This window comes from Chanos chanos, chromosome 8, assembly GCF_902362185.1.
Source record: "Chanos chanos chromosome 8, fChaCha1.1, whole genome shotgun sequence".
NCBI lineage: Eukaryota > Metazoa > Chordata > Actinopteri > Gonorynchiformes > Chanidae > Chanos > Chanos chanos.
In genome coordinates, this window is record NC_044502.1 from 2,030,770 (window position 1) to 2,055,156 (window position 24,387).

The window sequence follows — 24,387 nt, forward strand, 5'->3', positions numbered from 1 at the left end:
GAAGTCGGATGTCTGACAGCAATTTACGAATTTGATAAAGCGGAATGTGATCTATGCCGTGAGGGTAACATATCTAGCATGGTTTAAGTGTTAGTTACAGTTGAAACAAATTCAGCTGAAACAAATAAAAAAAAAAATCAGTTTCTATCTCATGCAAATATTGTTGGTCATTTGATACAGATCCCTTGCTTTGTGGTTATGTTTTCTGTGGTAAAATCATTCAAAACTCCACACTGTATGCAGAAAAAAGAAGGCTACTGCTCTCATTTGGTTGCAAATACTGTTGTTTAATGTTGCTGAATAGGTGAAGATGAAGGCATGTCTGAGAACAACAAATGGAGTTGCTTTAAAAAAAACAATAAAACCGTTCTCCTGATTCACTAAGACATGTAAAAACCACACGCAGTGAAAATTAAAATGTGCAATATTTTTCTCTCAGCACATCCTTTCATCCACCTCCCAAGTTTTTCTGTGTTTTAGTGTGATGAACGTAAGCAAATAGAGAGAGGTCATCTCTACAAAGAGAACACAACCAGAAACATTAAAAATAATGACAGTCTCTCAAAGAAGCAGATTTTCCTCAGGCCAGATTCCCCAAGTGTTCAACCTTAACGAACACCTTCTTTTATGTCTCACCAACAGGGGGCACCAGAAAGCACTGGAATAACCTTTGTTTGCTGTCAATTCTTGTTGCCAGTGTTCTCTTGAGTAATTGTATTTTTTGGGACAATAGCAGCTCAAAAAGCACAAAGACCTACACATACCTCATAGAAATGATTGCATTGTTTCTGTTTCACCCAGATCCCACGCTGAAGCGTTATCCTAAAGTGTTACCCTTCCACATAAAACGCTATATGGTACACATCCACGCATATAACCCCTATGTTATTTTTACTGGAATTATTACACTTTCTCATCAACTCTCAGTCAGAATATTCACTAAGACAGTCAAATATTCTCAGTGTTCAAAACTGACAACCAGTCCATACTGGGGCTGAGGATTTGATTTCAAAGGCCGTGCGGCCCCCGAACGCTAAATCATTAGTCCTTTATATATTCACAGTCAGCTGTTTACATTCATGTTTGTATTCTGACAAATATAACCATCACATTTAGTGTGCAACAGTTATACAATTTATGATTTCTGCACTATACAGCAGAATAAATTATACTTGGAACTGGAGGTAACATTACCTGATTGTTATTTTTGTTTGGTCGTGTATATTCAAATCAAAGCCATAAAACTTTCTTTTTTTTTTTAAATTATGAAAGAGTGCCCCTGAAATCAAATACGTCACCCACCAACACTGTAAACTATAGATCCTCTTCCTTTTCCGCTCACTCACATTTGAGCCTGATCCTCGCGCCTTGACTCTATTCTTCAGACTTTCACTCTGTTCTACCTTCAGTTCCCACACTCCAGCTCCAGCTCAGCTCATCCATCCACTTTAAATCATCCACGTTTGCATTCTGTTTTCTTTTCTTTTTCAGCACAGATCTGATCTTCCTTAAATCCATTAGAGTGCAGACCACATCCATTCTGAAACAACGACATCATTTCTCTCCCTTGAGTTCATTGTTTTGTCTAAAGAGACTGCACTAAACAACAACAACAACAACAACAAAAGTCAGCTGCCTGGGGCAGGCAGTTAGTCATTCACGTTATTAAATGCAGTCATTTCACTAAAGCAAGGAGCAGAGAAACTAAGGGGAAACCCAGACTGTGACCTTCAACCTTTCTTACATGGTCATTAACTTACTACAACACTTTCCGTTTGCCCTCTGATCATCTAAACGTCGCTGGTGTAACCTACATGGCTCCTAACTACATCAGGCCCACACACTCTTAACTAACGCTCAGGGTGGCAGAGCTCTTGGCTTTCCCACAGGTGAACTTCACGGTTCCACTCATGTCCACCGACGTCCTCTTCAGAGTCAGTTTGTGCACAATCCCTTGGCTCTCCACACGTACGTCGGGTCCCGGCTGAAGAGTCTCTCCGTTCAGGGTCCAGACAGGAGGTTTGATCAGAGGCACTGACACCTCACATTCGAAAGAGGCGTGGCCTGGTGCCGTCGCCCTCACGTCCTCCAGTTCTCTGACTATCATGATAGACTGGGCTGAGGGGACAGAAGTGAGAGGACAACTGATTGACACAATGCCTGACCAATCAAACACAACCTATAACTTCAGTTGTTAAATATGAATCACTAGACTTCATCTGTGTACTACTATACAAATGAATACCAGCCATTGCCACTGGAGTTTGATCCAGATTCTGGGTTTAGTGTTTTAATGACATCTCTGTAAATTGCTCATAAAGCCCAGATGTCCCCTGAACCTGGCTTATTCAAGTCGTTCCCTGAAGTCTTAAAAGTCACAAGAGGTTGGAAACCACACTCAAAGACATTTAGTCATCGTTTGGTTGAACTAACTGGACTCCTGGACATCAGAACTTCCAGATTCTTGTCACAAAGTTGTATCTACAATTTAGGAAAATTTAGAATTTTTTCCTAATGCTGATTCAGATTTTTTTTCGCTTTTCTTTTCTCCATGTCCTCAGTATTGTTACTTTTCTTGTAATCATTGCTAAACTAAACATCCTAAACCATAACAGCCAAGACTGCATTAACCGTTCACTCACATAACATCCTGACCTCCTTTCCTCCCTACAGCTGTCACCACTGTAAATGCATTAGGATTCGCCCTTACCTTCCACCATAAGCTTGGCTGTGGAAACATGCTCTCCCACTTCAATGCTGTAAGTCCCCTCGTCCTCTAGCGCCACCTGGTGGATGACTAGTTTGTGATAACAGCCTTCACTGATGATCTCCATGCGGTCTGAGGTATCCAGCTCCTCTCCATCACGGTACCAGGTAACGTCACAGCGTGGGCTGGACACGGTACATTCCAGAATAACCCGATGCTTCTCCAGGGCTGTCCTGTCCCTCAGCGGCCTAACAATGGAGGCCGGGAGTTCTGTCACAAACAGACAAGGCCAGGCAGATAAAGCTAAATGTTAATTTCATTCACTCATTTTATAAACTCAGAACAGAACTTTGGGACTTCAGTTACAAAACTGGAGAACAATAAGGCAAGAAAGACACAACATTTTACCTTCGACCTCGAGGTAGGCGATAGATTCGACTTGCTTAGCCACAAATTTGATCTCTCCAGAATCCTCAGCTTTCACATTGCACATCAGAAGAAAGTGTTTTGTTCCTGTGTATATAAGACATCACATTTAACTGAGCGTTGAGTAACAGAATATCAACTCAATGTTCATTAACATGCAAAAAAAGTATTTGTGTACCACAAAAGGTGTCCTAAGAATGGTGACTGATGCTCTAATCTGACTGTATACAGGTGGCATTTTCCCAGAGGTCATGGGACAAGAGGAGAGACTGAAGGGTCATGGGTTCATGATGAGATAAATTATCCATGAACTGGAGAGTAGCTGTTTAAGATTTCTCACACTGCTGAGGTTTTCCAGAGCAAAACATTTAACCTCACATTGTGCCAGGGTCAACACACCATGTGTGACCCTGTGTCTGGATCTCTGACACAGACGCTCTCTCTAATAATAGTGTAATGTCTCCACCAAGGAGGAAGCCGGAGACAGGCGTCTGTTACTGAACGGATGATAAGGTTTGCATTGAGAATTGTGTTAAGAATTAAGTGTTACACTGCCAGCAGAACACAAGGGGGCAGTCGAAGACATGTTTCAAAAGCACTGATTTTCACCATTTGTTGCTTGTCTCTGGCACCAAACAATTAACTGATATGATGGCACTCTTTTGTGCAGCTGAATAAATACATTTTTTTCAGACAATAAGCTTAAGTGAAGCCAAATCTCTCCTAAAGAACCATCCCTAATGAACCTATAGCAAAGACCTTAAGTGAAACACCATCAGACGAGTACGTGGGTGTTACAGAGCATCATCGCTGATGTTTATCCCAGTAATACACTGAGGTGGCCGTCTCACCTTCTCTTCGTATCTTAATGGTGCTACTGGGACGGATCCTGTGGCCATCCTTGTACCAGTCTCCAGGAACATCCTCCATAGACACTTCACACATAAACACAGCGTTCTGGTCCTCCTGAATATATAGATCCTCTAGACCTGTCAGAATCTCCAGCTCCCGCTCTGAAAACACGCGCACGCACGCACACACACACACACACACACACACACACACACACACATGCACACACAAGCACACATGCACACATGCACACGCGTGCACACGCGTGCACACGCACACACACACACACACACACACACAAGTGATCAGTCACTCATCAGCCAAGTTGCTGGAAGTCAGGACACATATCTGGATGTGTCCCTGGACTGGAAATGAAATCATCTCTTTTAAAGGACAGCAAGTTCAGGTAAACAGATAAACATGCTTCATAGAGTCGGTGGCTGTTTAGACAATACAACTGCTTGACAGTCGCAATAATTTTCTTTATAAAAATCAACTACTTAAATAAACAAATGATATAAAAGGAGTAGATGTAAAACATACAGTAGAAAAGCTTTGAAAGGACAAAGTCAGTTTCCCCAGGGCTCTACTTTCTCTGATGCATTACACTATGGTCACCACAAGAGGGCAGTACAGTGCTAAACATCCACCAGTAACCATTAAACTGCTTCTACTGAGCACAATCACTGGTTAATCTTGATAACATAATTCATTATGGCTGTGGTGGACAGCAAAGAGTATTTTTGAAATATTTAACTGTAGAAATAATTGTAGAAATATTGTTGCTGTAAAGACACTAGAAATTGAAATGCCTGAAAAAGAGAGGCTGAGAGGTTTGGGCGATAGACGTCGTACCATAGACCTCGAGTTTGCAGGTCGTGCTGATGTCACCAGTGTCACAGGTGTAGGTGCCGGAGTCAGAGAGCGAACACTGCATTATCTGCAGGAAGCGCCGACGGCCCATGGAGTAGATCCTCATGCCCTTATCCGCCTTCAGTTCCAGGCCGTTCTTAAGGTAAACAAAGACGATCAGGAAGCCAAGTTACGGACAGAGTTTCAGCAGATCAGATTTGTAGATTTGACCCACTCTGAACAACAAAACCAACCTATCTGCTGTTATAAAAGTTTTCACGCGAACACTTAAACTCAGCCTCTCTCTCTCTAACCACTCCAGAGCCACCTGCTGCACGCCCTAGACAGACACGAAGGACGAGCGAGCATCAATGCCAAGCCACTGACCAATGTGATTGTCTGCCAAAGTCCTGAAAGTACATGCTTGGCCACACGCTCGCCCACCTGCTCCAAACCGTCCCTGGCTGCACACCTGCTGAAATTCTTTAACCCTCACTCTCACTGCCCTTACACAGTGAATGTTGCTTGATGGGTTGCAGGTCTCTTACATGATTAAGTTAGTTAATCTAGACTAAGTAATCTAACCTAACAACCAGTTTCCTCTTCAAGTTTTGGTTTCTCTCAAGCTTTCTTCCCACTACGGTAGACAGCAGTCTTTCCCTGCCACTGCTGCCTTAGGCTGGCTCAGTGAGGCTAACAGGTCCACTGTTAAATAAGGCTGCGATAGACAATCTCTAGAAAGAGCGGCACTATCTCCAGAAAGAGCAGCACAATCACTAAATAGTGTAGTAGCACACATAAAGTTGGAATGAATTGAACTGAACTGAATTTGAACTAGCCCTGCGATGGACTGGTGACTTGCTTTTTTACCTTGAGCCATTTCACATCAACATTTGGTCTGGACAGTTCGCACTCCAGGGTCACCTGAGAGCCCTCCTCCAACCTGACGTCTGAGAGTTTCCTCAGGATCGTTACTGGAGTCTCTGTGACAGAGAGAGAGAGAAAGAGGGAGAGAGAGAGAGGGAGAGAGAGGAGGGAGGCAGTACTTACCATTAATGACCACTTCAGTGATCTACACTTTATGGTGTGATGTTTGTTTACCACAGGGTATGTTTTTGAAGTCAAACCCCAGTATCTCCTCTTATCCCCCATAGTTTTCAGAACCAGTACCACTTCACTGTCACTGCAGTCCGTTAAAATATTTGGCTCTGACATATCCCCATATAAATAGCATATCATGTACAACAAGAACTACTTCTGGGCCATGGAGATTCCTGTGTTAAGATGCCTCTGTCGGCCTGGCGTTATCCTGGCATGTCCCTGTCAGCCCGGCGTTATCCCGGCGTGTCTCTGTCAGCCTGGCGTTATCCTGGCGTGTCAGCCAGGTGACACAAGTGATGGATGAAGTATCTGATGGATGAGGTATCTGAGGGATGAGGTATCTGAGGTATCTGATTTCACCCAAAGCTAATCCACTCATCATATGAATACTACAGGTCACTCTTTTAAGCATGTCAGTGTGGTTCACAGGGAATGTGTTTGCTGCGTCAGTTTTGGGATGTCTGTGAGGTTTTGTCCTGTATGTTGTTGCCAGTCACTTTCTTTCTGTCCCTGTGATTTTCACCCCTGACCATCTCCTGGAGGCTCTATTTACTTTAGCAAAGAGATTCAAGCAGAGAGCAAAACAACAGCTGAAATAATAACACCAGACTTAATCCAAGTTCACTCCTAGGTACTCAGATGCTCAGTTTAACACTGCTTTTAGCCTAGTGTTGCTCAGTCTAATTCAGTTAACATTTTCTTAAAGACGTTATGCCTTGAATAGTTACTGTCACAGAACAAAAGTTTATTTATTTCATACTTTTTGCATAATTCGGTTTAAAAATAACAATACTTGTTGTGTATGTGACTTCCCCTCTCGGATATATTTCTTCTTCAGCTTTGAGGTGAACTTGCTCTTCATTGTCTTCTGTTGATCTAAATTGTTTGCCCTGGCCTTATTTGGTCTACACCAACCTAAACTGGAACATCCTGGTGTACACTTGTCTACTCATTCTAATAGTGGCATTTGTACGTAGATGTATTGTAAACTCTGCGTGAGATTCTGCCCACCTTTCACCGTCAGTCGGGCAGTAGTTCTCAGGCCCTCCGCTGAGAAGGTGATGGTGCCTGTGTCCTCCAGAGTGAGGTTGGAGAGGGTGAGGCTGTGAGTGCACCCGTTGGTGCTGACGCGCCAAGTGTTGCTGGGTTTCACACGGATACCGTCCTTCTGCCACACACCCTCCACGTCAGCGTGGGACAGCTCCACCTCAAACGACGCCGTGTCACGCTCGAACGTTTCGATGTCTTTGAGTCCTTTACGGATGGAGATCTTCCTCGCTGTAAGAATAGGAAAAAACAAACAAACAAACAAAGATCAACCACAACACAAATAAGCTAAGCAAGCACATCTTAAACCTCCTCTTTAAAAAGGTTTAAAGACACTGTGAGCTTCTGTGAACACCGTAATGCAACGGTCAAAATCACGGGCCTTACTGATACCTACGGCAACACCGGTGCCCGATCGTCATGGCGACTAACAAGCAACGAGGGGGAGGGTGACCCTGGCCGAATCACTCGGCCGAGAGAACACAGCGATTCAACTACTCAGCCAAGGGAACACAGCCAAACATAGATACCCTTAGATACCCAGCCACAATGAACAAGTGCGACCCAGCTGTGATTTGAATCACTGGGGTTTGACTCACCAGTGCAGGACGGCACATTAACCGGCTGCACCGCTCTGAGGCCAACTGGGTTTATTTTTGAACACAGTGTGGCACCAGCTGAGATTCGATCCAACCTAGATTAATTTGACTATTAAGAAGATTATAATCAGGTATGATACTGAAATATGAGCCAACAGGACGCATTTTCGCCCTGCTTTCACCCTGACATTAGAAGACCTACATTTCACCCCAAGGCCTCAGTTTCAACCCTGCACTCTGAGGAGAGATGCTAGCCTAGGACAATAGCTGAAGTGTGAAACAAACAGGTTTTGGGTCTCCCTAGCTTACAAGAAGGTATCACACACAGCCTGGCAAGTTAACATGGCAACAGCGACAAACACAACCATTTTTTTGAACTGACTAGACCTATAGTGAGGCATATAGCAGGCAGTAGTGAAACAATTTCACAAAACCATGAAGTTATTATATGAAGAAAAGAAGGTAGGTACTCACGCTCCACGTTGAGTTTGACCTGTGTTCGGTCATGAAGCGTCTCGCAGCGGTAAGTGCCACGGTCCGACAGGCCGAGGTCCCGGATGGTCAGGCTACGCTTGCGGCCGCTCTGTCCCAGTATGTACCTGGGACCGGGCTGGATGACCACGCCCTGTCGCATCCACTGGACCTCCCCGGACTCCAGACTCACTTCAGTCTCCAGCGTGGCCTCTCCAAACTCCTCTGCCATCACCGCGTCCATCTTCTTGGTGAACACCACCTGTGCCTCTGGGTAGGGTTTGATTTAGTTTGATTGAGTCAGTCTGCTCATACGCTACTCTGATTCTGAGAGATAGTTAACTGTTAACTTACTAAAGTCTGACGGAAAGCAGTGGATTAATACAATGGTATTTTGGTCTACAGCATGAAATGAAGTGCATAAATGTGTGTGTGTGTGTGTGTGTATGTCTGTTTAATTATGGATCCAAAGGAACAACCCAAATCATGGAAGATAAATCTGTTGTATTTTTTAAATATCTATAAGATAAAGACAGTGCAAGTGAATTCCTAATTATTTTATGAATTGGCCCGGCTCAAATGAACTGACTCACCCTGGACTTTGAGGCAGGCTTTGGAGATCACGCCCTCGGCATCGGCAGAAATCCTGGACGTGTCCAGGATCTGACAGTTACGGATGAGCAGGGTGTGACACAGGCCGTTTTGAGAGATTTCAAAACGCTCGCTGGGGGTGATGGTCTCTCCGTCCATCAGCCACGCCAGCTGGACGTTGTCGGGGGAGACGACACACTTGAACGTGGCGTCTTCGCCCTCCAGGACCGTGGTGTTATGAAGCTCTGTAAGGAACTCTACCACACGAGGCACTGCAAGGAACAAAAGGACAGAATGGGTTTGAAGGCCTGCATGGATACGGGTTTATGTGGGGTTTGTGTGTGTGTGTGTGTGTGTGTGTGTTTGCACAAGTGAACATATATAGTTTGTCCTGTTTGTGGTGATTATCTCAGATGCCTAGTATGACAGTTTCTCAAATGGAAAGTCACAACGTTCTACCAAAGCTTTGCTCCTGCTTTCTTGGTACAATGACATGTATTAGATTGCGGCTGAAGCAAAATCGTTTGCTGTGACTGAGGTGCATTTTGTGCCTGTGGATTTGCACATTTGAAACTAACGGTGACAAAAGGATTTCATTTAACTCTCCTTTAGTATTTGACCTTAAAAGACTTTAAAAGTCTCAGTCTTTTTGGGGAAAACATGAAATTTCCCACATTTGAATTGAATACACAACTGTATATTTGTTGAACCAGAGCTTTTTTTCTCTTCGTTAAAGATAGAGAGTAAACTCCCTTCGACAGTAAGGCCTGTGTGACCCCACTTAAGGATGTCCCTCACTTACACTCCACCGTGAGTCTCGCACTGGTGCGGTCGTCTTTGGATTCGCAGGCGTACTCTCCAGCGTCCTCCTTCGTGAGGCGGTGGATGGTAAGGCTCCTCTCCACACCGTCGGCACGGATGGAGAAACGTCGGCTGGGAATGACCTCCACACCGTCCTTCAGCCACTGCACGTCAGCTTTGGCCTTGCACACCTCACATCGCAGGGTAACCATGCCATCCTTATGGGCCACGGTGTTGAGGAGCGGTTTCACAAACTTTATACGCATCTCTGGAACAGAAAACAAAGGTTTGTTTAACAGAGTGGTGGTGAGACTGTAGATGTAGTTAAATTCAGCTAGAGCTTCATTTAAAACATAGTTTGTGTTGTATTCACTCTTTTATTATACATCAGTTGTTATGGGAGGATTAGACATCATTTGATACCTGACATTTGGTGACAGAGTCCTGTCCATTTCGAATAACGTATTACTGAAAATAATCTCCAAGCATCTCTTGCCTACTACTTTCTTTTTTGAAGCGATCACATTATATATACCAAGCTACGTTTTTAATTGCATTGAAAACCTTATCTGTTAGCAGAAGTTTCACCCAAGCAATTTTAATAATTCTACCTCACTACAGTACATTGCTGTTAAACGTTGGTTCTGCTTTGTATGAGTGGAGATGTGAATCTTTCTAAGACTGGGGGGATCTCTGAGTTGTGCTACCTTTCACTAGGAGGCTGAAATGCATCTCGTCCGTGTTGGCGTCACACGTGTATTCTCCGCTGTCGGATCTCTTCAGCGGGTCGATGGTGAAGGTACGGGTCAAGCCCTCCGTGGTGGTGAAGAAACGCTCTCCGCTGATTGGCGCCCACTCCTTCAGCCAGCGCACCGGAGCGTTCTGCCGGGAGACCATGGCCGTAAGCGTCACGCTCTCACTCTCGTACCCCGTAACAAGGTTCACCTCTTCTTTGTTCAGGAAAGAAACAGGGGTCTCTGGGAAGGCAGGACAAAGAGACGGGCCATGTATTAAACCATGTTATAATCATTTTTTTATAATCTTATCTGAAGGGGCGTCTCACCTTGAACTTTGACGACAATGACCATTTTGTCGTCTATGGCATCGCACACGTACTTTCCTGAGTCAGATGGTTGGACATCGGATACGATCAGTTTCCGTAGTGTTCCGTAGCTCTCCACGTACGTCCGTGAGTCTGGGACCAATCGTTTATGGTTAAGATACCACTCCACTGGCGCATTTGCTCGTGACACTTCGCATGCTAAAATGAGGTCATCTCCTGCCACCATTTCCTGGTACTCGGCGTCATCAGAGTTGCCCAGGATTGTCACGGGAGGCTCTGAAAGATGAAGAACAACTTTCAGAATGACAACAAAGTAATGGAAAGTAAAACTGAAGAGGAGTGTTTTTGTTTGTTCAGACTAAGTGGAGCCAAAGCCGAGAGATACTGATAATTTATCTGAAATGACAGTGACAGCCCAGTGCCAGCAGTGTTCTAGGAAATAATGCTGACTGGATGAAAGTCAAAGTTCTGCAGCTGAAGGCCTTCAGCTCGACCTGTTTTAGGTCTCTACCTGCTCTAATGCATCTGATTCAGCTGATTAGCTTATGATCAAGCCCCTGATCTGTTGAAACAAGTGTGTTTTAACAGAGTATGGAGGGATGGATTCTTAGGCGAAAGATTGAGAAGTTCTTGAAGTTAATGAACTGCTTATTAATATTAAACCATTAATAGCCATTGAAAACTGTACGTTGATCAGATTTATACCTTGAACTTTGACATGGAATGTGATACTGTCGTCCTTAGCGTCAAGCATATATTCTCCTGAGTCTTCAAGCTCAGCGTTGAGAATGACCAGAGATCGGAAAGCTCCCTCCTCCTCTAAACAGAAACGTTCGTTCTCCTCAATCCGTTCACCGTCTTTGTACCAGGTGACCTCCCCATTGCATCTGGAGAGCTCACACTCCAACACAATGTCATCAGAAATGAAAGCCTTGTGGTCTGTCTTTGTCTCGTTTTTCTTCAGGATTTTCACGGGCGCCTCTGAGAGGGATCAAGTCAAAACAAACAAGTGAAAAAATAAATAAAAACGGCCCAGTTAACTCTGTGAAATTTAATATACCAAAAGGAATAAATAACATCCTAGTCTAGTAGTAAAAGTAGTAAAAGTAAATCTTGAATTAAATAAAATGAATCTTCGGGTTAAATCATTGTTCTTAGAGACATGTTCAGATGTACACCATGTGTGAATGGATTCTCCATTAAGAAATATCTGTACTGATGTTAAACTTTCACGTGCTTATCACAAATAAGAATGCAGTGGTGAGTTTTTGTTCATTACAAATTATCAATAAACCATCATCGACTCAAACACCAAGAACAAAGCTGTCAACAAAGTACTCCATGAACTCATGCGCTGTTGTTGTCCGTACCACTGATTTTGACTTGGAAGTCTATCGCATCATCCCCAGCATTGCAGGTATATTTCCCAGAATCCTCCAGCGTGGGAGAATGGATGGTTATTTTGCGGACCAGGCCGTCCTCAGTGATGGTGATGTTGCTGTCCTGTTGAAGTTTCACTCTGTCCTTCATCCAGCACACCTCGGCATTTACGCGGGAAACCTCGCACTCCAACACCACAGCGTCCCCTGCAAACCTTTCAGTCACGCTGCCTGTCATTTTAGATTGTGAGAGTTTCACAGGTGGCTCTGCAAATAGAAGGAATCAGAAGAAAACAAATATTTTGAATACTGAATATTCGATACTGATACTGAATGACAGCCTAATTCCGCTGTGATTATGAATCAGAAAGGAACATAAACCACAAGATGCTGGACTGATAAAAGACAAAAAAACATTTAAATCCTGTTCATTTTTATCACAATCTAAGCATTTCTTATTAAATGTAATACGTCCTGTCCCTCCACCATGCATATCGTTTTGTTAAAGTAAATTCTATTAAGTGTCTCTCCTTGATTCTAAGAAAGTCATCATAAACATTCACTAATGCTTACAGTGTCTGTAAATAAAACTGCTCCACTGTGATAACAAAGTACCTTCAATTTTCACCCAGAAGGTCACAGAATCATCAGCTGTCTCGCAAACGTATTCACCAGAGTCCTCCAAGGTGGCACAGGGAATGACCAACCTACGACAAGCACCCTCCGTTTCCAGGACAATGCCGTCAGCCTCCTCCACCTCCAGCCCATCACGATACCACACCACCTCTGCCTCGGCCCGCGAGATCTCACACTTTAGGACCAGCCTATCAGAACTCAGCGTACACACCTCCACTTCTGATTGGTCGGGGACCACAAAGCGAACTGGAGCCTCTGTAATAGCATTACAAGTTTACAGGAATTCTCTTAATCTTACAGGAATTAAATTTGCAGACTGACTGGTTATCTAAGATTCCCCATATATTTTTTTTCAGATGTAAAAGAAATTCCTAAGAATCACAGTAACTCAAACAGTTTAGGAAACTGGGAGACTGAGTATTTAAAGCAACATTTCGTATTCTTAGTAGATATTATAGCTGTTATATTCTAGATTATTTGCTGTCCTTACATTCTGAACCAACATTTGACTCAGAAATTAATTCATTTTCACTGTGCACCGCACTCCAAACTTGAGCCATCAGCTAAAACGTTCACTCTGGGTAACTAATACGCTGCCTTGGTTCTTTGGATCACATCCACCACTGAGGGTCTGTCCTTATTGTTGCTTACCTGTGACATGGAGCTGAAAGAAAACCGAGTCCCCGGTTGTTTCGCACACGTACTCTCCAGAGTCTCTCTTAGAAGCACAGAGGATGGTCAGCCTCCTGTAGGGTCCCTCAGCGCTGATGCGGATGTTCTCGCTCTCCTGAATCTTCAGACCATTTCTGAACCAAAGAGCTTCTCCGTTGGAGCGGGACAGCTCGCAGTTCAGGACAACCTCCTCTGAGACGTAACGCTCAAGGTGAACGTCATCTTTTGGATCCACGATCATTACTGGAGGTTCTGTAATGACAAATTCGTGAGTGGACAAGACTTTTCCAGAAGACATTTTGAGTTGTATTAATTGCTGTGTGGTGTTATCATGTTCAAAAGTAAATGGTGCAAACACAGTTTCACAAACAGCATGTCTTATCTTCTCTAATCTTACTTTTCTTTGGATTTTTGTTTGTTTGTTTTGTTTTTTGCTCTTGGAACATTACATTAATCAAAAAGTCACAAGACTTTTGATGGTCTCTGTGATCAGCTGCATCATACCACACGTTTGCCTCACAACACAACTCAGTATTTATCATTTACAGTGCTGGACTACTTCTATCCATATAACTGTATTTTCAGAGCCATCAAACTTTGGATGTGCAGGATTGGCGGCCACCAAGGCCACCGTTTGTCGCAAAGTGTTGTTACGGTTATTGTTAATGTTACTGTTATTGAAGACCTGATGTAATTGATGGCTTTACTTAATGATAATCACACCTCTTAAATACAGTAAACTAGTCTAACTAAGAGAACCAATTGATACCATGTTATTTGTCTGTCTCCTTCTGTCTCACTCTAAAATATTTGCATTCGTAGTGGTAGAATTGTAGAGTCAGACTCTTTGCGATGTAAGGGCTTGCACCTTTGATGCTGACAGTGAAAGACATTGTGCTGTCCCCTGATTGGCACGTGTACGTTCCTGCATCCGTCAATTCCGCCGACCGGACGATCAATCGCCTCATGGTCCCTTCTGCCTGGATAGTCACTTGGTCACTGGGCAGGATCTCAGCTCCGTCTTTAAACCAGTGGGCGTCTGCGTCCGGTCGGGAGACCTCACAGTGAAGCACCACAGGGTCCAGCTCCATGGTGCTCTTTCTGCGGTCTTCCTCAGGAATTTCCTTAAACGACACCGGTGGACCTACACACAGAGAGAGAAAGTCTTAATTCAGGTGACAGGCAACCTTGTTTTGGTCGTGTAGACATATCAGGAATTCAAGGTTAGGGAGGCGGAGTCAGAGGAGTCCACATGCACTTTCCCACACAGTTAGGTCTTCTGTGCACCTGTGAAAATCCTTCAGCGGAGGAGGACAGGGAACGCTGGCACCAATTAAAATGCTCAGTCCAGGTTCATGTGCGTTTGTCTTTGTGTCGTGAAAAAATATTGCATTCAGTCAAGAAAACTATTATTTAATATTTTGCGTATCACCTTTGTTTTACTGCTGTTGGAACATTAAGAATCAGAATGGAGGAAATATGGCTCACTCGCCAGTGTCAATTTTAGTAAATTGTCCCGCGTGATTTTACCCAATGAGCTGTTTTACAAGACTATGAATTATTATTGTTCATGTGAGGTGAGTGTTTTTTTTTTTTTGACATGCTCTTCAGATAGTACTGTGCAAGCTCTTTCAATTAATTCTGAAAAGAAGAGAAGAGAACATTAAGGAATGTTAGGTGAGAGGGGAAAAGAAGATGTTAGTGACAACGTTTTGTATTTAGTAAATGGTCCACTTTTCACAACGCTGAGATAAAACAAATTCAGTAAAACATTTCAATAGTTAGCAATATTAAAATAAAATGCACAAATATTAAGGGGGGGCCGGAACAAAAGCCTCCTTGTGTCACCTGTAATGTCCACCTGAAACTGAACGACATCATCGGCTGACTGACACGTGTAAACACCAGCGTGGGAGAAATCAGCTGAATCAATAATCAGCATCCGTGTGTTTCCATCTGTTTCAAAGCGAATGCCTGTTTGGGGGTAGAAAGGCTCTCCGTCTTTGTACCAGCGGACCTCGGCTGTTGGGTCAGGTAAATCACAGCGGAGGACAATGGGATCACCAGCCTCCGCCGACTTGCTCTTTTCCTCCTCGGGCACGCATTCGAACATCGCTCGTGGCTCTACAGGTGTTTGGTTAGTTTGCGTGAAAGACGTTTTTTGTTAATTACACAATAAACATACACTTCCGTACGTTTCTACCGACAATGTCATGAAAATACCCTGTTGAGTAACTGACTGTTGAAGGACCTAACTGGGTAGGACCTATTTTCCTTGGGGTCCATGAGGTTTACCTCCAGAGTATAAATGACTTTTAAAGTACACATGGATGAGAGGCGGTATATCACATATTTTAAAACGGCCCTTAAGCTTAAATTGGTAAAATTGGACGGCATCTTTCAGAACATCTCAAAGGACAAGATGAGGAACATGCAGAAATGAATTTTAGAGGTACACATGTAAGCAAATGGCAATTTGAGCCCTCTTTGAAAGTTGCTTTCAGTTCTGCCATAAGGTTGTTAGAGCATGTATATAAATTATTTAATCCTTTTCATCAAAATATTACAAAGAGGTACAGCAGAAAGATTCCAACTCAAAACATAATTTTATACTTCACCTTTGCTAGTGTTATGTAAACCTCTTGATCAAGCACCAGGAACCAGAGTTTGAACAATTTTGAACTTGTTTTCAGATCCAAGTTATGACCCAGTAATATCAGTGATATATCATCCCATAACAGTAGACAGTATAAAATGTAGTGTGTCATTTACCTTCGACGTCCACGTTAAATGTAAGGACATCTCCACTGGCCTGGCAGGTGTATACTCCAGAATGGGAATATTCTGCATTGTGGATGACGATTCTCCTCATGTTGCCCTCTGATTGGATACTCAAGCCGTTCTCTGCCTGAAGCTCCACCCCATCTTTCAACCATTGAACTTTGGCAGAGGAATGGGAGACCTCACAGTACAGGACAATTGGGTTTCCAGCTTCAACTTTTTTATTACTGTCCATCTTGGAGAGAGGGGAGAATTTCACCACAGCAGCTGAAAAAAAGAAGCATTTCATTAAAAAACAAAAAAAACAAAAAAAAAAACAAAAACAGTATTAATTCATTACTTTCCAACAATTACTTTGTAGCTCTTAGGTTGAAGAATCAGAGGTGACCCGGCAAAAAGTGGTCATCCATTATAAATATATGTGAATACAATTGCAGCGAATGTAGTTATTTGTTGTGTAATAATGACAACTGATATGCAACAAAGCATCATTTCCAAATAGTTACAATGTGTTTGTAGTCACATTTAAATACATGGACTTTACATTAACCAAGACCATTACCTATCAAGTCAATACCGCTCTGAATGTCAGTTCTTTGAAAACACTTTTAAATGTCTTCATTTCATCTGAACCATCAAATGGAATAACCTGCCCAGTGTAAGAGAAGACTGCAGAGCTGTGCAGGGCAGGCGATGTTTCCGTGGTGTTGGCGGTTACGTACCTTTGACCTGGAGGAGCGCGGCATCGCGCACTCCGGTGGCTATGAAAGTGATCTCAGCTCCGTCGTAGACGTCACTCACGCGCTGGATGCGCAGGGAGTGGTGGTTCTTTGAGTGGCGGATGGAGAACCGTTCGCTGTCCTGGAGCTGCGTGCTGTTAAGGAACCAAGTGCCGACCATAGAGGTGGAGAGCTCGAGAGAAAACACTGCGTCCTCTCCCTCCATCACTGACACATTCTTCAAGGGCGTTTTAATTTTGGGGCCTGAGGCTGAACAGGAGACAGGGTAAGAAATACAAATTGAAAAATGCCAAAAAAAACAGTGGTTTAAAATGTAACCCTTCAGCATTCATTCTCAGATGGTCATTTCTTGGACTTCATTTCATGGTCAACATAATTTAAAACAAACACGGATGATGTCCAATCCAAGACTTTCCAGCTGAGGCCAACAGTTTGTGAAAGGAAACAAACATAGTTTCTTTAAAAAGGACATTAAATAATACAGGAAAGTTTTCAGACTGAAAATAAAGCTTTAAGTAAAGTTTTCTAACTGAAAGAAATCTTGGAAAACAAATCTAAAATGTGTTAAAAATTGTGCGACATCGTCACTTTGGCTTCGCACACACACAGCTGATAATTGTTTGACAACGATATACTGATGAAGATGTCAGTGGCTGTTGACTCTTACTCAGGTGAACCACTTTGGGGAACTCCACATGGCCACTCCTGCCGTATTTGTTGACGCAGCAGATGCGGAAACGATAGTCGCCCTCACATGGCACAGTGTCTCCCGTGATCTCGGCCGATGTACCCGTCTCTGTGGTCAGACACCTCTGCCACTCTTGTGAACCCACCTCCTGTCGCTCAACCACGTAAATGGATTTGGTCGAGTTCTGTAGGTTGGGCGAGGGTTCCCAGGATAAGAAGACGGAGTTTGGGCAATCCGTATTCATCTGGACACCAACGGGGCAGATTGGAGGGCAGTGCCTGGCAGCTAAGGAAAAGAAATCAACTCTTAACATGAAAAACAAGGCGTATCCAAATTCAGAGGTGCTTTATCATAGACAGTAATTTGTCAAGTCTTTATAAAGTGTGCATAATGTGTCAATGGCGTTCTATCAGTCATAGTTGTAGTAAATGTAATCTAAAGCAATGTAATTTAGAATATGTAATTTAGAATATGACTTAACTGACCGCCTATGCATTCTGATGGCATCTGCGAAAATGAATTACTAGGCATTGATACTTATAAAGAAGAGTGTATCCAACTGGATAACAATGTAAAAAGGTAAGGCCTATGGCTCGAACAAAATGGTAAGGGAAAAAATAATTTTCACAATGGCACATAATTGAAGGAGGGCACAGAAGAAGACTATGGCTACTTACCCTTAACGCGAAGCTTGCAGGTGGTTTTGGACCTGCCTGCAACAAAGGTGATGAGTCCAGAGTCTTGATAAGAGGTGTTCACGAACACCAGGATGTGGGTTTTGCCAAACGATTTGATAACGGTCTGATGGGTCTCTCGTAACTGCATGCCATCTTTATACCAGCGAACATCCATCTCGTCCTCCTCCACCTCCACACAGAACGCAGCGTTCTCCCCTTCCAGCACCTCCAACCGCCGAGGCAGCTTACGGACGATCGTACCTGCCAATCATAGGACAACTGAGTCCATGTATGTTAGAGTTACTGTCTTGTCAAAGTCTAGTCTGATGTCTCTCTGTAATCTATCAGCCATACCAAACTGAATGCCAAGCACAGACATGTACTTGGCAAATAAAGCTGATACTCTATTCTATTCTATTCTATTCTATTCTGTTCTGTTCTGTTCTGTTCTGTTCTGTTCTGTTCTATTCTGTTCTGTTCTATTCTATTCTATTCTATTCTATTCTATGCATTTAAGGCCTCATGGGAGATTCTGTGAAACAATGTGGTCCTTATGTCTAGGAAGCCTGCCTGCAATATTATTGGCTCTGAAGTCTCACATATCATAAATGTCACCAGGACTGAATTAGAATACCAAGTAGAGTAGACAGGCAGAGCACCAAACCATCTGTTGTACCTTAAAATAAAAACCTAACCCGTTACTTCTATATCATTGTTTTAAAGATGCCAGAATATTATTTATTTGTAATAGGTATGTCAGTTTTGTGTTTAGAGAGTAAACGTAACAATAATTCACAAAACAAATACATGTGTGTATTTAACAGGCATGTCAGTCATTACTCTGCCATTAGTGCTACTACATCAGGAGACAAATATATTTTACCAGGAGTATCTGCACTGGCTCTTGGAGGGCCATTATGTGTGTGTGTTGTTTTATACCATCCTGCTAACTGATTACAGTGAGAAGTGCTTTATTTAAGAATATTACTCAGGCTTTTGGGCTTTATTATAATCATCTCTAACACTGTCTTAGAACAGAATGGGGGTCTCACTCTCTCTCTCTCTTTCTGTATATGACATAGACACTGTGTACCTTTCACTGCCAGCTCTGCGACGCTCTTCCCACCGTCCGGCATCTCACACAAGTAGACTCCGTCATCATCTGCCGTGATGTCTCGGATGGTGAGCCTCCGCGTCGTCCCTTTCTGCTCCATCCCGTATTTTGTGCCAGGCTGGAGCCTTTGGTCCTCCAGGTACCATGCTGTGGATATGGACTCTTCTGGAACTTCACACTCCAGCACAGCCATGCTCCGCTCCGCCACCTCTACGTCCTTCAGGGGACGTCTGAACCGCACCGCTGGGCCTAAAGTTATTGTCAGAGATGGAATAACAGGTGTGGATTACTGGGAAATGTAAATGTCAACCAGGACCAATTCAAAGCTTAAACATGAGGCAGTAAAGATGAGATCAAATCTTATTCTTCACGTGCACCTCAATCCTTACTAACTATTTGTGAAATGCTTATGTTGTCTTGTGTCGGTATTTTTTTTTGTTTGTTTGTTTTTTGGACAGGGTACAAAAAGTTGGATCACAAATGCCCGTAATGCCAGAGGCTTAACAAATACCTAGAAGCTAGAGGGAGAAATGTGTTTTGTTGTATTGTTGGTAAGATTCTAGACAATCAGGAATGCGAAGAACGTTGAGTGGCTTCTCTCACAATTCGTCACCCTGTGAAAGACATTTGCCATTCAACGACCACATAGCTCAGTGAATGACATAGAGGCTAAATATAGGACCACATGCGCTCAGGAGAGCTGAGGCTGAAGCGTACAGAAAAGCACAGGGAGTTGCAAGTGTGGCTGGGTTAAGGATGTCAACGTTTTTGCTGAAACGTTTTTGGGACATTTGCTAAGAAGGTTTTTATTTGAGCCCATCTGACAATGTGACTGGTTATACCGCAGAATTTACATCAGATTATTTATTTATTTATTTATTTATTTATTTATTTACTTTTTTGTAAAACATGTTTGCAACTACTGTTTGGCTCAAGAAAAAGTCAGTATGTCAAGAGGTGTGAACCTTGTCTTTAAAAAGTACGAACATGGCACAGTTATTTCCAGATTCTTATGTAACTACTGACTCCCATCTTTCCAATGCTAGCATAAATGAGTCACAGTTGGACACAATATTCACCCCATGGTCAACAGGGAAGCCTGGGGGAATAGCCGAAAACAAAAAATTGTCGTTGTATACATTTAAGTAAATACAGGCAGGTAGGAAACAATGTTGATGAATGTTTTTTTTTTTTTTTCATTTTTTACATCTAGGAATGTTCACACAGTCTATATTGCTAATCCCTTAAGGAGCACTTACATCTCCCAGTGAGCTTTGTGGCCTATTATGACTAAATCCTCATTACAACATAGCAGATCTGGGATTCAAGGCCTAATATTCAACAGATGCCAATATGTTACTGACAGCAACAGCTGGTTCTGAGAATGCATAGTTTTTTACTGTTATTACAATGTAAAAAATGTCACCAATTACCACTTAATTAATTATGGGGATAAAACATTGCTCCATCCATTTCGGCATTTGGTGGAAACTCTGGAGGCACCCTCTTCGATGGCTGCCAATAGATTTTTCAGCCAGTGGGGAACACCATGCCAGAAACCTGTTGAGCTTATCTGTTGTCTGTTGAATTTTAAAATTTACATTCAAGGAACACTCTGATTTGAAAATAAAAAAAAAGCTCTATGATCTATAAGTGCAACCTTTGTGCCAGTTTAGTTATTGATTGGCTTGGAAATGAACTGAATTAGTTTTAGGGTATAGTGATACAGGACACCTCTTGTGAGGCATTCACTGGAAACATTCAAATGATGAGCGAGATCCCAGCACCTCTCCCTCTCCCCCATCTAGTTTTTTTGTCACTGCAGTTTTGTTAGTTCTGAGTTTAAAAGAAATCAGTTGAACATCTCCCTCAAATCTGTGCAAATGGGTTCTTTTTTAGTGATAGCGGTGCAAAATATCCTGATGCTTCACATGTGTGATCAACCGAGCACAAGCACAAAACTAATCATCAAACCAGGACGACTGATAAAAATGTGTAGATAATCAATCAGTCAAGAAATGAAAAGGAGAACATACCTTTTACAGAGAGATGCACTGCACTTAGTGTGTTTCCCAGTGCATTTGAGGCTGCACAGACATACAGCCCAGAATCCTGCTGCTTGCAGTAAAGCACCTTCAGAGTGTAATAACCTTCCCGGTCCTCAAAAATCAGGTGACGCCTGCCTGCCGTAATGGGCTCGCCATCTTTCTTCCAGACAATTTCTGGCTTGGGCTTCCCAGTGACGTAGCACCGGAACTTGGCGTGTTTCCCCTCCGTGACGGCAAACTTCTTGGCCTTGGCCACATTCAGGTGTGGGTCCTTGACGTGTTTCGCCTTGGGGTACTTGTCTCTGCTCTGGTGCGGTGACCAGTGGCCATTGGTGTATCCATTCTGCGTACTCTCCGCCCGTTGCTCCGGTACAGGCTCGACTAGCAATACTGCGCCAGCTATGGCCTCACCATGCTCACTGGTGGCCTTACAGGTGTAGACGCCACCATCAGGGGCCCTGGTGCGGAAGACCTTCAGCTGGAACCAGCCGCCGTCCTGCTGACTGACACGGAAGTGGGCGCTCTCAAAGATCTCGTTCAGGCGTTTGCCGTCTTTTTCCCAAACCACCTCGGGTAAGGGGTCGCCCCACAGTTTGCAGGAGAAGGCTGCATCTTCTCCTCTGTCCACCCTCAACGAAAGTGGCTTGATTAGAAAACGAGGTTTGTTGTCCTGCAGGGGATCCAGTTCCTGTTGTGTCTGCTGCTGAATCGCCTTTGCTTCTTGTTGTGGCGGTATCACCATTACTTCATGCTGACTTTGCTGTTGTTCAAGGTGATTCTCCTGACTCTCATCTTCCACTTTCAGAGTAGCTGCTGCATAAGTCTCCCCAACGCTGTTCTTGGCCCGACAAATGTACTGTCCAGCATCATCCATTGTCACCCCAGAAATAGTGAGGGTATAGACCTTGCCATCTTGGGCAATCCTATAACGATCTTCGGGAATTATTGGCTCATTCTTGCGCTCCCAGATTACATCTGGCTGTGGGTCTCCACCAATTTGGCACTTAAGGACAGCATCCATACCAGTCTTCACCAGAACAGGGCGGGGATAGCCCAACACACGGGGGGCACCACCAAACACATCCATACTTGACAATCAGCCTGGCACTGTCTTGTAGTTTCAGGTCTTTGGAATGTGGCCAATTTATCAGAGCAATAAAAAAAGAGCCTCCTCTATTCTTACAACATTAGAAACCTGTGAAAAACAAAGAGAAGGATAGTAAACACAAGGAAACGTTGGGCTTCCCTCTCAAGCTTAATTAAATGTAATCAGCAGATTAAACGCAATCCTTCAGTTAGGCTCTTTTGGTCCAGAAAAAGGCTTAATCCGAACCAGAATTAGTCCAGTGGAATTCATGGTCATGTTCAGTAGAAGATGTCAAGATAACTTTGTGAAGTGAAGTAGCTCATAGTTAAAATCTTTCATCCAGTGGTTTCTCCACTCCCTCTCAACATATCTTTAAGCTTTAGCCCTTGTCCCATAAAGGGACATTAACACAGCACAAACCATGATGTTCTTTCTCTTACAGCACAACAATTTAACAGAAAAGGTTCTCACTGCATTTGGAAAGGACCTTGCTTTGAGAGTTGGAGCACTTGATCATGACAACAACAATAAAAAAAACAGCAACAACAAACGTCAACTTAAAAGAAAATAAAAACAAATAGCACTTTCCCTGAGAGAGAGAGAGATAAACAACTCATAGAGGAAGTCTGGAAGCCTTAAAGTGCCCCCCCCCAACACTGTTACCACCTCCACCAGTGTGACCATCAGTGCCGACACCACTTAGTTCCCACAGCTGGTGCTGTATATCAAAGAGGAAGCATTTAAAATAGTCTGTCTAAATAAAGACACAGGAGTGGTGTGGCCCATGTGTGGGGCAAGACAAAGCATGCTAAGACAGACCCCCAGGAACTTCTTTACAATAACACCGTGATGCGCAAAATACTGTATTACCTCACCCTGGCATACGTGGAATCATCCGCCAAAATGCTGTGACAGTAGGTCATACTGTATGACTCAGAGGAATATGAGAGTTACACTGTGACCTGATGCCCAAATCCCTTTAAACGGGGATCATTTTGTCATAGTTTGTGATCATTAGGAAAATAACTTGATCTGATTCACCATGTGCAAGCCCACCAATATTAGCAGCTGCTGGTTCATCCTGCTGGCGTTTGATTGCTCTGTTTGATCCAAAGGCAATCAGAAGATGAATGGTGTTAAAACAGGCATGCTATTTTTACCTGCAAACAAAATCTAGCTGACAAGAGAAGGATTTTGTATGCAATCCAAATACCTCTCTGTAAAAGAGTTTCTGGCGTGAATACAATTAGACGATAAACTGTTCAACAATGTGCCAGAACTTCAAAATTACTTTTATTTTTACCTCAAATATTCTAAGTCAAAATACATGGCTTTTGGGAAAGATATAGTCATTGTATCTACACTTTGGGAGAAATGGTGGAAGACCTCTAAAACTAATGCTAAACAGTAACTAGAGATGCTTCTGAATAAAGATTTTTGAAGACATGAGAATTTTGAAAAATAAGAGAGTAAAAAAAAAACACTTACCAGAGATTCTTGAATCACCCTCTCGCCCTGAGCAGCACTGAGGACCTGCCTGGTACTGCTCTTCAGAACTTCTTCAAGTGTCTGAGAGGATGTCGTACCCCGCGTCAGGGTTCTCTTATTCAAGCAGAGAGAATTCTCACCCAGTGATCTCTCTGGTTTTGAAAGTCCTCAGATGACCAGATGGAGTTTTTAAGGAACAAGAGCTCTACACTAATATTCCACACCACCCTAGTTCTATCTCCTCTCTCCCTGTCTCTGAATCTTCCACACTGGAGAGCTACACAGTCAGCTCTTACTCATTAATGTCGACTGTAAACAAAAACGACGTGTTGCTCTTGGTTCTCCTGTGTCTGAATGGTAAGCCTGCCTGATATCAATGTGTGGGTGGGTGTGTGTGTCTGTAAGCCAGGGAGTGTGTGTGCAGGGCCTTTGCTGGTGCGTCTGTGGAGCACACGCTCTCCTCAGAGTGTCGAGGGTGCACTTGCTCGCAACGATTGCGTTGCTCGATTCTGGGACGCCCTGAGTGTCACGGTCAGGGGAGGGCCAATGAATGAGTTCACAGCTGCC

General features: G+C 43.3%; 1 protein-coding gene across 1 annotated transcript; it reads right to left on the bottom strand.

Annotated features, from left to right (window-relative positions):
- Positions 1-509: 509 nt before the first annotated feature.
- Positions 510-22,332, bottom strand: obsl1a (obscurin like cytoskeletal adaptor 1a). The gene is made up of 22 exons (XM_030781729.1): positions 21,234-22,332; positions 19,177-19,446; positions 18,084-18,344; positions 17,386-17,691; positions 16,701-16,967; positions 15,970-16,245; positions 14,066-14,341; positions 13,177-13,449; positions 12,505-12,780; positions 11,881-12,156; positions 11,216-11,491; positions 10,511-10,786; positions 8,649-8,918; positions 8,059-8,325; positions 6,950-7,216; positions 5,708-5,820; positions 4,841-4,994; positions 3,985-4,146; positions 3,116-3,220; positions 2,711-2,977; positions 1,856-2,118; positions 510-515 (listed from the first exon to the last, which is right to left on the bottom strand). The coding sequence occupies exons 1-22, from the start codon at positions 22,330-22,332 to the stop codon at positions 510-512; spliced, it is 6,006 nt and encodes a 2,001-aa protein (XP_030637589.1).
- Between the last annotated feature and the right edge of the window lie 2,055 nt (positions 22,333-24,387).